Source organism: Psittacula echo (assembly GCF_963264785.1).
Source record: "Psittacula echo genome assembly, chromosome: 4".
Taxonomy (NCBI): domain Eukaryota; kingdom Metazoa; phylum Chordata; class Aves; order Psittaciformes; family Psittacidae; genus Psittacula; species Psittacula echo.
The window spans coordinates 95891414-95903834 of record NC_137738.1 but is presented as its reverse complement, the minus strand read 5'-3'; the positions used below and the strand labels follow the sequence as shown (position 1 = coordinate 95903834).

General features: G+C 36.2%; 1 protein-coding gene across 1 annotated transcript in view; it reads left to right on the top strand.

Annotated features, from left to right (window-relative positions):
• The window catches only part of NBAS (NBAS subunit of NRZ tethering complex), a 191572-nt gene that overhangs the window by 106501 nt on the left and 72650 nt on the right, over positions 1-12421 (top strand). The window contains exon 41 of the mRNA XM_080615036.1: positions 6439-6668. Within this exon, the coding sequence (XP_080471162.1) occupies positions 6439-6668 (230 nt within the window). The remainder of the gene's footprint in view (positions 1-6438; positions 6669-12421) is intronic.

Here is a 12421-nt window from a genome sequence, read left to right as displayed (position 1 = left end):
TGGATCTACAAAATCCAGATCTGAGTTATTTGAGTACAGTAACGTTTTTTAGCACAGTATGAAGTTGTTTGTTTGCATTACTGTGGTGACAAGCATTGTTTAAGATTATGTTCAGGCTTTAAAATCATTCTACTTGAATATTCCTGAAACATTAGAGTATGTTACAAAAACTTCTCATTGATAATTTAATATTATAAATCTGAAATAGAAAATAGTTTTAATATTGTCTGAATATGTAAGACCTACCTATAGGTTTGATAATTGAAGATTTATTGCTTGCCTCATTTCTACTTCATTTTTTTGTTAGTTTGTGAAATTTATTCTGATACATCTTGTAGCTTATAAAAGATATTCTAGCAGTTATCTTAACATGTTGACTTGATGTGGTTTCATTGCTGGGTGATGAAATTTGCTGCTTCATGTATCCATTTTTAAAAAATGGTGTGAAAGCTGATTCTGAACAAATCACTGTTGTCACCCAACAATATACATAGCTGCAGCAGTAGAAGGACAAAGAAGGTTGAGGTATCCTTTCACTTGAATGATGTGACAGTACAGGTTTTATTTCTGAGCTGTTCTGGTCTTCAATCTCAGCCATATACTTTATCTTTTGCTTTGAGCAGATCTGACATGAGACTGCTGTGATCTGAAGGGTAGGCCAGCCGAAATTCACATGGTGCTGCATCTAAGTTAATGTACGTTTGACTCACAACGTGGAAACAGACTTGGTTGAGGACAAGTGTCTTTGATTTAATTATTGAAAGCCTGTCCTGTGGAGGGATGGATTTTACTTCTTGACCAGACAGGCATGTTCAGGATTTTACTTCTTGGTAAAATGTTTCTTTCCTATAAATCTTTTTTCATTTCTCGGTATGTGAGGAAAAGTGTTGCCTGTATGTGCTTCTGCTCGTTATTTTTTTTTTCTTGCCACCTCCTCCTTCGTATTTATAGCACATTGATTGTCTTGCTATGGGAATTGTGGCAGTTGCTACAAGGATTAAGGAGAGCTCTCCTCTTCCTCCTGAAATGTAAGTGCTTTCCAGAGGTGTACTTTGGTTCTAGAAGTGCTGAAGGGACTGGAGGCCACATCTTATGACTGACTACATTGCAGACAGACTCTGTAGACCTGTCTAGCTGTGATTTGACAAGTACAGTGAAACAAGAACCTTAGCCCCCAGCTGATAAACAAAAACAGCAAATGCTGCCTGTAAGTAAGGTACGACATTCTGAAACTCTGAGATCAAGAGCAACAACTTTGAGCGCCAATAAATCAGCATTGTGACTAGTGACTGCTAATCTGAAACAATGAATGCTTATCACAAATGCAGTTAAACACACTCTGGTCAGATCTGTCATTATCTCAACCCTTCGTGCCCCACGTTGGGCACCACAAAGAACTGTCATGGTTTGAGCCATGTCAAGTGCAGGTGTTTCTGCAGCAGGAATTGTACACCCTGCTCCTTGGTGCCTCTTGCTTTGCTCAGGTGTTGTCATCTCCTAGTTTTGCTGTCCATTAACGTTTTGCTTCGTGTATGTGTCTTCCTCTGTAGCATGACCTCTTTCTAAGGATCACTTAATGTGGTTTAGAACGTATCTGATGTTACAGGGTTCTGGGCACAACTTAACGTGTGTTCTGCCTTCCCAGGTTCCTGTGGCTCACTGCAGTTGCAGCTTTTGACCATTACCAAAAGATTACAGTTCAAAAGGCGATGAAAATTCTTTGCAGCTTCAATCCAGAAAGGTTTCACAATATCAGTTATTTATTTGGGCTGATCATGAGCGGATTAGTCTCAATGATCTAAGCAGCTTTTCTCATCAGTGTTCCTAGTAATTTCTGTATTACAGTCTGAAGGTCATTTACATTTAAAACAAACCCAAAAGAATAGTATTCCTTATAAGAAAAATTGGAAAGATTCTTAGTCTTGAAAGAAATAAACAGGCTAAATAGCCTTACAATGTTCTAATATTATCTCAGTGATGTGTTTGCAGTAGAGCTTTCATTGTCTCTCTCTCTTTCCATAGCTGTAAAATTGTTGCCACTTCCTGAGCAGGAGAGAAACAGGGGGAAAACTGACTCATTCTTTGTTTTTGTTTTTTGTTTGGTTTGATTTGGTTTTGTTGCTCTTTTGTTTTCTGATGTGTATGGCTGAATTAAGTCTTTTAAAGAGATTTGAAAGAACAACTTGAGGGTTGGAGGCAAATCAGATTTAAGATTATTTTAGGGATCAAGGTAAAGAAATTCAAAGATCAAAACCTCTTCCCTCTTTTTAAAACCAGTGTTGCCTTTATAATATCACAGTGATATACAGATTTTGAAGGGCTTCAGAGGTATCGCTCGCAGAGCATGGTCAAAGAGAAACTTTGGTTTAAAACTTCTAGTCAAGTGAACCCTGATCCCCAGCTGAGGCTTGCTGGCAGTGGCTGGTGGTGCAAGCTTGACAGTAATTTGTCGTGATTTGTGCTGAGTAAATCACATCTAATAGCATGAAATTAAATTAACTGTATCCTGAAGTGATGGGTGCTTTCTCTTTTTTTCTCTACTTTTTTTTCATTTTTTATAAATTCTCCTTAATTCCCAAGCAAAACCTATGCCAGATCGTTTCACTATTGACAAGGCAACACTATTAGAAACGTGATGCTAGTCCAGTAAGTGAGTAAAATGCGTTGGCAGGTAGTTCACGAGGGATTTCCCTTGGCAGTGTTAAGGAGTTAAGGGTGCAATACAACAGAGTCAGCTCTGGTGCCTTCTCTGGAAATATACCAGAGATGTGTGTTCGTAGGTAAAATATCCTTCCTGAATGATCACAGAGGGAAAGCAACGTTTGAACCTCTCTGTAGAAGTACTGGAGGAGATGTATTTGGCAAAGCAGGGAGTTGGACACCTAGATACAATTTCTGAAAGACTCTGAAAAGCCAAGAGAGTTAAAATAGTGTAGTAGCAGTTTGTTCTTTTTTCCTTTTTTTTTTCCTTGGTTTTTTACAGGTAACATTAGAAAGAGAACAAGTTGAACATGACTTCTTACCAGTGTTACCTATCAAAGCTATTTTGTATTTACACAAACTGCTGTAGAGATACATGTTTTTTTTTCTAAATACCTGTTTCAATTTTAAGAAAGTCACATAATTTGTAAACTCTCTGAATGCTGAGGTAAGAGTCAGCCTTTACTGATTTTGCTAATTTACTGCTATTACTAGCTAGTTGTTACAGTGTTCAAATTACAAACAAAGACTTCTCTTGAATACTGGCAATACAGCTATAATGATCTTTCTGTGTTAGTATTTGTCAGAACAAGCATGATGCCTAATCGAACTAGGTATCCAATGGGTGGAGAAATATTTGTGCTTATCTTTTAAAAAACCCTATGTATTATTGAAAATGTGAAGATGTTGAAGAGTGAATGCTTGAAATGATGAAGTACACGGTCTATGCAGTGTGATACTAAAAACTTCAGCTTTTTACATTATTTTCATTGAGCTTGTGTTTTGAATGCCTGATAGATACTGCACAAGCAGCACTGTTATTTAAGAAAACAATTTGAATCTGTAGAAGGATGACAAATCTGAGAAAGGCAAAACTGTGTCATTCCAGTAAATGAGTTTTGCAGACAACTGCAACTTGGGAAAGATCATTTTATATTGACTAAAAACCCCTAGAAAGTCTCACATCAGATCTCAGTATAGGCTCTTGCATGAAGCAGGCTCTGGGATCTCTCTAAACCAGTTTTCGATTTCACATGCTCCTATAGTTTGGAGCACAGGTCTTGTCTTGCAAGGGATAAAAGAGGACAACACTTGATTGAAAGAATTTTGGTGCTGAAGAGTTCAATACAATCCTTGACAACTGCTTGCAGTAAAAACCAACTGGTGTTATTTTAATCTGGATGGATGTGTATTAATTTGCCAGCTATCAGATCTCATGCTTTTATCTTCTAGATTGGAGAACTGATGCGCATTTTTGCTTTACATATGTATGGCTATACATGCATGGATATTCATGCAGGGTATGAGTGTATTATTCCTTGTTAATAAGCTCAGTAAACACTAAGACATTATTTCCAAATATGTTATTTGTATATTACTATAATATTTCTAAATTCTTTTAAATAATGTTTGTGATACTTTCCATAGCCATCCTTTTTATAGCGTATTTCAGAACCCAGAAAAGAACCTGGTAGTGAGAAATCGTTATTGTGAGGGCAAACAGCAATTTTTTTTGTTTGTTTCTGTTCCTCATACGTATATCTAAGGATCACAGCTATCCTTTAAACAACATGTTACACAACAGTTTGTCTTCCACTTCCTTCTCTTTCCTTCTTTGTAAATTTGTCATTATTATTATTTGTCATGGTACTACTGTATCACACAGTGATCCTTGATTATTTTTATTTTAACATGGTGAAGAAACAGTACTGATCAATTTGATTCCATGCTATTCAGGAAACTTATTAAAAATGTTATCTTTTCATCTTCAGAAGCCATTTCTCGAGCAAGAGTTTGAGTGCATTCGTTTGAAAATACTTTCAAATTTGTATTTCTGTATTTTATGAATAAACTGGTGGGCTGTGTACTAGAAGAAGAATGCTGAGATTGGGTTCTACTTTTCTTGACAGAGAGGGGAAACCCAGCAAAAGAGAGCAAAATTCCTCTCATAGGTTGTCAGAGGGACCTGCCTTTCTCAGTGGACTGTGCAAAGAATTTAGGCAATTACATTAAACAGCTTTCCTCATCTTGCCCTGACTTTCCCTGTCTCCATGCTCTGTTTTTTAGTGTATTACCTAAAAGGCAGTGGACTGGTTTCCAGCTTATATAATTGTATTATAGAGGCACTGCTCTGCTTGCCTATCTCTTCTCTGAGGTTTTATTATTCTGTTAACAATCTCCTAAGCAACCTTGAAAAAACTACTGATGTTTTTAATAAAACCAATGAGTTCTCAGTGTTTAGAGGGCTTCAGAAAAGTACTGTGTGGTGAGGAAGAAGGATACCCTGGAGCATTTAATATGACTTGGTGAGCAGCCTGTCAGCTAAAACTTGAAAAGAAACGAAGACAAAAAAGCAATCTATTTTGAATGACCAGCAAGTCATAGAAAAACTTAAGCATGCCTCAAGGTTCAAATATTTGGTGCATGTTTTACCCTGCTGTGCACTCTAGTTAATGTTCATGGGTTTAACTTCTAATTTAGTAGAATCAATCTGTAATAAAACCTAAGAATATCGTCCAGTTCACTCAACATTTTTGAATTCACAGAGGTTAAATCAGCAGTTTCTTTTAGAAAATATTTCAACCACAGTTGGCATCCCCAGGTATTTTTGGGTTTTTTTCATGGCACTCCTTCCTCAGTGGGTGCTTCCTTATGGCATTGTGGTCCTGGTGACCTCCTTTTTCATGGAAGAGAGAAATCCATATCGCATAACTGTGTTCAAGGGTAGGTGCCTAAACAATAGCCACTTGAGATAATGATCTTGAGGTGATGTGGAAATCTCTAGAGTTGATGTAGAGATTTTTTCATTTCAAACATGCAGACTGTATTTGTTTCGTGTTCTAAATTGTTGCTTTGCTGTGTGGGTTTTTGATGTCAGAAGTTAGTGGTTGATTAAATATGCACTTGATGCATAATGTCTAATGCAGGTAAGTTTTATTTGTGATGAAGGTATTTTGAAAACAAAGGTGGTTCTTATCCATGGATGATCAATATTTATTTATTTGAAGGTTCAGGGTGTAGGCAATGCCTCAAGTGTACTTTGCAGATCCTGCAATGCTTATTCTTTGAAAGTATCGGTGCTCAACTCTTAAAATGCTAAGCTATTCCTTTTATTAATTCTGTTTGATGGAAGTGTATCACAAATTCGGTAACAACCCCTCCCATTTTACGATATTGCTTCTATTCTTACTTTTGAGATAGAGTCTCTGTTTTAGAGTAAACTTACTTGAAGTGTTTGTAATTGATGAGAGATCTGGTAAGTTTTCTTTGATTTGTTGGAAGTGTTTTTCCAATCAGTTGCCTAGTTCAATGTTAATAAAAATGAAGGTATTAAAAGCAAAGAAATTTTATCATAATGAAGTCCTTCTTACTATTAATTTGGTTATTTAAATTTGTTTGAGTTTTTGTAGCATATAGAGTAGTCTAGAATATCCAAAAGGATAAATTTTAACATTATAGCAAAAAGCTCTCACAGAAAACTGGAATTCTGTTAAAGAATTAAAGTTTCCAAGACCTTAAGGTTTTCCAGAAATGGAAAAGAAATATGTTGGTTTTAAATGCAGGGATCAGGTGGGTTGTTGGGGTTTTTTTTGTTTGTTTTGTTTTTTGGTGGCTTTTTGTTTGGTTTTGGTTGGTTGGGGTTTATTTTGTTGTTGTTTGGGGTTTTTTTGTTTGGTTTGGTTTGGTTTTCCCAGAAATTTACAGGGTTTTTTAGTTTGTTGCCAATTATTTTCACAGGCTGATCCAAAAGAGTTGATTCAGATGGTCACAAAGCATGTCAGTCAATATGGCTGTACAGACTGGCCTGAAGAAATTGCAACTTTGACTAATCAGCTGCATTACTACAATGAGCGACTGTTGGATTTCACTCAAGCTCAGATTCTGCGAGGACTTGGCAAAGGAGTGGATGTGCAGAGGTTTACAGCAGATGAGCAGTACAAGAGAGAAACAATACTAGGATTGGCAGAGTAAGTCATATCTATTATGTTTATTTTCTTTATTCTAAAATGGAATTACTTTAAGCTTTAAATCAGTTAAGTAAATTGAAAGTAGTGCTGACCTTTAGAAGGGTTAAGTTACCGGTTGCTTTAGATATTTACACAGTAATGCTGTTACAGTTGGAGACTTTCCTTTTCAACTACTCCACTTAAATGAAATGTTGCTCAAATAAATGGATCAATAATTTTAAGTTATTGTAGCTATAACTGTGGAATAACTGTGTTTATTAACTGCTCATATTAAAGTTAATCTGGGATGAATGCAATTAGAGCATAAATCGAGATCTAATCTCTTCCTGTCATCTCCTGTAAACATGCCCTAGCAATATATGAGGGTATGCCCAATTATCAAGGTTTGTAATGAACTATAGTTAAAAAAAAAAAAGGCAAGCTAATAAACTGTATTTTGCTTAATTTAGTTAAAGCATCTGAATATGATTTTTCTCTCTGTAGTCATTTGTAAGTACTGAAGCCTTTGCTGCACACATTCTGGTATTTAGAATGCTTTTGTCTCCTTTCAGTAATCCAGAATAGAAAAAAATATACAGGATGGTACTGTCTTTTCATTTTCAAAGATACGTTTAATTAACATCTGTGTGCAGGTTCTTTAAGCTATGAACAAGTCATAGTTATACTTGAACTTTATATGATTTGAAGACAGTCACAGTTGAATAGCTGCTAGACTGTCAGTGGAACTGTTCTGTGCAATAAGAAGCTTTTATTATGATTTTTAATCCAATTTTAAACTAGTTCTGTGCATAAAGCTTTTGAAGGCAATATTTAGATGTTTATAGTATACCTCTATAGCTAATCATAGTTACAATTCCAATAGAAATTTGTTAGTAAAAAAATATTTATATGAAATGCTGAATATGAATAATAGTATAAACTCATGTTTTGAACAGTGAGCTGCTGCTTTGCATTTATAAAATCTGTACCTCCATAGATTTTGATGCTGCATTCATAAGAACAGTTTGTAATCATCTTGTAATGTTTCTGTTGGAGTTACCTGTTTTGTGTATGTTGTTTTTTGAGCACATATCTTGGTAGAATGTCACTGGGTGAATGTAATGTCTTGATATTTATCTACAGTAACTACAGTACAAAAATCCTTCTGTTATTACAAATGTTTAGTCTGGATGCAGCATGCTTACTTGCATTATCATCCAAGAGTCCTTTAGGTAGTCTTTTGTAAAAATAAAGTAAATATGAAGAGAAAGTTCCTTACAGCAAGCAGAGATTGAAACACAGTATGAAAAGGTTGGTAAAAATAAGGCTTCATAGGATGTGGATGAGAGTAGTAATTCCATATTGCACAGTTGCAAAGATATAATTAATTACTTGTTTAGCTTAAGTTTCCTTGCTTTAATATTTTCAGTTGACTTTTAATCTGAGTTTTCTAATGAAAACAATGTGCAGATTAAATCTAATTGTGTAGCATATTTTTTTCTTATTTTTGAATTATCATTATGTGCTTCATGTTTTTAATCTTCCATGAAGTGCTGTTTTCTGGAGAAACACCTGAAGGAGATGGTGTCTTTTTTACAAACCAGCTTTGTGCTATAATGAGCAATTTCCTAAAACCACTTAACAAATAGTTGTCAATTTTGTCTTCCATATTTGGTATATTGTCATTAGACCTTGTGCATTATTTATCAGATATTTAAAGATCCGAGTGTCTCACAGATTTAATCAAGGTTAGCTCTCAAGCAGCTAACAATTTATTTGGGCAGAATAGGGTAGATTGTAAAGGAATTAGGAAAACTAGAGCAAGACTGAGCATTCTTGATTAATCAGTTGAAGTCCCATGTCGTTTCAGGCCAACTACGGTGTATAAGGTTTCAAAATGATTTTTTCACTTGAGGCCAGCTTTTCGGTGGGTTTTGTTTGTTTGGGGCTTTTTGTTTGTTTTGGTTTGGTTTCTTTTCACTCACCCTGAGGTCTTCAGCCCTTCACTGCTGGTGAGTTTAATGATTTAATACCAATTTCTTCCTTGTCTTGTGTCATCAATCTGAAATACTTTTTCTAGATTTTAAGAAAAATTGTGCAATTATCGATCACTCTGAATTTCATAACTTAGCTTGTGCTTATAGGGTTTTCAAAATGCTTTTGGTACATATGGACTAGTTCTGTTTCCACAAGACTAAACTAGAAGGTCCTGTATAAAGCTACTGAATCTACTTCAGCTTTTATTAGTGACTTTAGCTTCTGAACCATTGTGCTTGCATTTATTATACTGCTGTGCTCTGTTGCCAGTGTAGACACAGCCTGATGCATTCCTGCTGCAGAACATAACAACACAGCCATAGCCTTCCATCTTATTTTCCTCTTCAAACATGAGAGGAAACAAAAGGCTCTTGGCTTAAATCTTCATTTCACTTCTCCTCCAAGTTGGATTTAAAAAAACAAACAAACAAACATTTTTTGAGGACAGGCTGCTGGAAAAGGGGATCTCATTTCCCCTTGTTACGAGTGAATCCAGTGGTGGTTTGTAGCTGATTGATGTCAACAGAAGATGGTGAAGACAGCAAACACGTGCATGTGTATGGTACAACTGAGGTTTTAGAGAACAAGACAGGGGAAAAAAATAAAATTGCTCTAAGCTGCCAGATGTTTGTTTCTGTGAGCTTGAAGATAAGTCTGCAAAATCCCAGCTGAACGCTACAGCACTGGCAGAGTTTTTGATACTTTGGAAATTTGTGCTAGCACACAGGCAAGGTGGCTAAGAACCATCCACAAGAACTGCTTCTGACTTCAATTTTGCACCAGTCTTGGTGCAACAGCACGGAGGAAGTACATCCAAACCTTGCCTGCACAGGAGCTTTAGGTGGGAATTTCTCTGGGAGTTCTCAGACTCACAGAGACAGGCAGTTAGGGCTGGGCATGAAAAGGGGTGTGGAAAAGAAAGTTAAAAGGTCATTTGCAAGGTAATGGCCTTTTTGGCATGTTTTCATTGTGTAACAACTACTTCTTTAAGTTTCATCAGTGTTATCTTGATAATAAATAGCTTCTTCTTGTTCTTCATCTATACAATATCATCTCCTTAAAACCCCCATTGCTTTATGCTGCCACTGCATGCCACTTTTAAGACAGAAAGACAGGATTTTAGTAAGATACGTAAAGTGCTATGGGGAATGTATCCCACTAGGTCCACAACAGCCATTCCTGATTTGTATGATTGGCTGAGTTAATTGTTCAACTGAAGTATTCATATCATCTTCCTCTTTCACTGAATCAGAGAGTCACAGAATGGTTAAGGTTGAAAGGGACCTCTGGAGGTAATTTTACCCAATCCCCCAGTTTATTGGGACCACACCTAGAGCTAGTTACCAAGGACCATGTCCAGGTGGCTTTTGAATATCTCCAAGGATGGAGACTCCTGTCGTGCTTTAAGCCCAGCATCCTTGAGGAGCCTATGTCAGGGCTCAGTCACCCTCATGGTGCAAAAGCACTTCCCTGATGCTCAGACAGAACCTCTCATGTTTGTGCCCATTGTCTCTTGTCCTGTCACTGGGCAACACTGAAGCAAGCTTGGTTACATCTTCTTTGCATCCTCCCTTCAGGAATTTACATACATGAGATCCCCTCAAGCCTTCTCTTCTCTAGGCTGAACGGTCCCATCTCTGTCAGCCTTTCCTCATAGGAGAGATGCTCCAGTCCTTTCATCACCTTAGCAGCCCTTCACTGGACTTTCTCCAGTAGCTCCATTGTTCATTTTAGAACCACTCAGCTAATTTCAGAAGTTGTTTTTTAAGCAAAGGTTTATTAGATCATTCCTAAAGATAATGGTTTCCTTCGGTCAAGATACTCTGTATCTGAATTGATGATACAAGGACAATAATATATTGTACACTTTTTAATTAATGAAAGTATTGAGATCAGTGTTGAGGAGTAGCCTGCAGATTACTGCTCTTAACCTCATAATCTCCAGTGTACCTTTTCCCATTAGCCAGTGACATACTTGCTGTGCAGGTCTTACATCAGTCTTCACTTCAACTGGTAATCTTCTTGCTGATAGTACATCAAATGGTTTCTGGAAAATGCAAAAGAATGTAAGTTCATGTGTTGTGATTTGGCATCTGCTGTTGTGTATCCCTGCTTAAAAAAGGATCTGCTTTTATGTACTGAATGACAGCCTGTATTAGTGGCTTCTAATCTGGAATTTACAATGTACTGTTGTCATGGTACTTTTTAATGACAAAAAATAGAGTAGAGCATCTGCCTGTAAAAGATTAGATGACTCTTATTCAGTATTTTTAAAAAACTGCAGATCATCATCCTCTTACACGTACAGCATTGTTTGGTGGATTAAAAAGTGTTCTGTTACCACTGAAGTCCAGTTCCAAGAGGTTGGGTACAGAAAACCTTGCCATGCTGGAAAATCAGAGGGAAGGTGCCGTGGCCATTGGAACAGAACATACAAGAGAGAGTGGGATTTTCTTTTTTTCTTTTCTTTTTCTTCTTTTCTTCTGAAATGTATTTTAATAAATACTTGTATTTACCTTAAAATATATTTGTTTCTTTTAATTTTAAAGCTTGTGTTCTGCTTCCTTTTCTTTGCATACGTATTCCTCAGCATAAAGTGCCCAATATTTTTCAGGGGTTGTCATAACTGAAAGTCATTACAAGAAGGTTGTGGATCTTTCGTTATTTTATGTGTGTGGTTTTTTGTTGGGTTTGTTTTTTTTTTTTTCACTATTAGAGCAATTGCAATTGCTCTCATGCAAAGGATATTCTCATAGCTGTTTGTGAAAATTTTTCAGTATTATGTTCTTTCTTGGCATTTTGCTTTTCTACTCTGCATCATATATCTTATTTTAATTCTACAATATCTGTAGAAACTATCACAGTGGAATGTAATGGTGTGTTGGATTGCATGTCTAAAAATCAAAATCAAGGTACACGGATGTGTCAGCTGTTCACCTAAGACAGACTGTAGCTATAAGCCTTGTTTAGCCCAGATCTACATTTGTAAATGACCAAAAAAAACCCCAAAACCCCCCAAAAAACAAAATCTAGGAGGATATGCTGTCTAATCTGTAGGGGTTTTTTCTGCTTTCCACCTAGTCATACATGGATGTAGAAAATGTGCTAACAGTTACTTTTGTTCCACAAAGCCTGCCCCTACCTTCCAGGATTTTAGAAAACAATGGAAAGAACATAAGGAAAATGTTAAACGTGATTATGGAGTTGAGTTTTATAATTCTGTAAACTAATTTACAGACAGTTGAAACTGTATTTTGTCATAGTTCATGTTGTGTAAGGCTTTTTTCCTTAGTCCCACAAGACTTTTAAATTGAAGATTCTAAACCAACAGGGTTAGCACTACTCATATCAAATACAGTTTTTAAAAAGTTGTTCGTGACAGTTCTATTAGGATGTAATTACCAACAGATAGATACTATCTTGGAATTATCACGAAGAAAAAAACCTAACAAAAACCAAAACAAAACCAAACCTCAGAAACCCAACATGGGCCTTAATAGTGTTGTTCCTATACCAGCCTAAAACCAGGAACTGTGTCTGTCTATTTCAACCATACTAACTTCAGTGGCTTAGTAAAAATTAATATGAAGGTAAGTTAAGGCTTTGATCATTAAACAGATTCTCCATCTACTGTTTTGTTAAAGGGATATATAATAACAGAAAAAATGTTTTTAAATATTTCTAGGGCACTTATAGTGGATAGCTGGACATCTTCACACCTTATTTTAGTCTGTGTT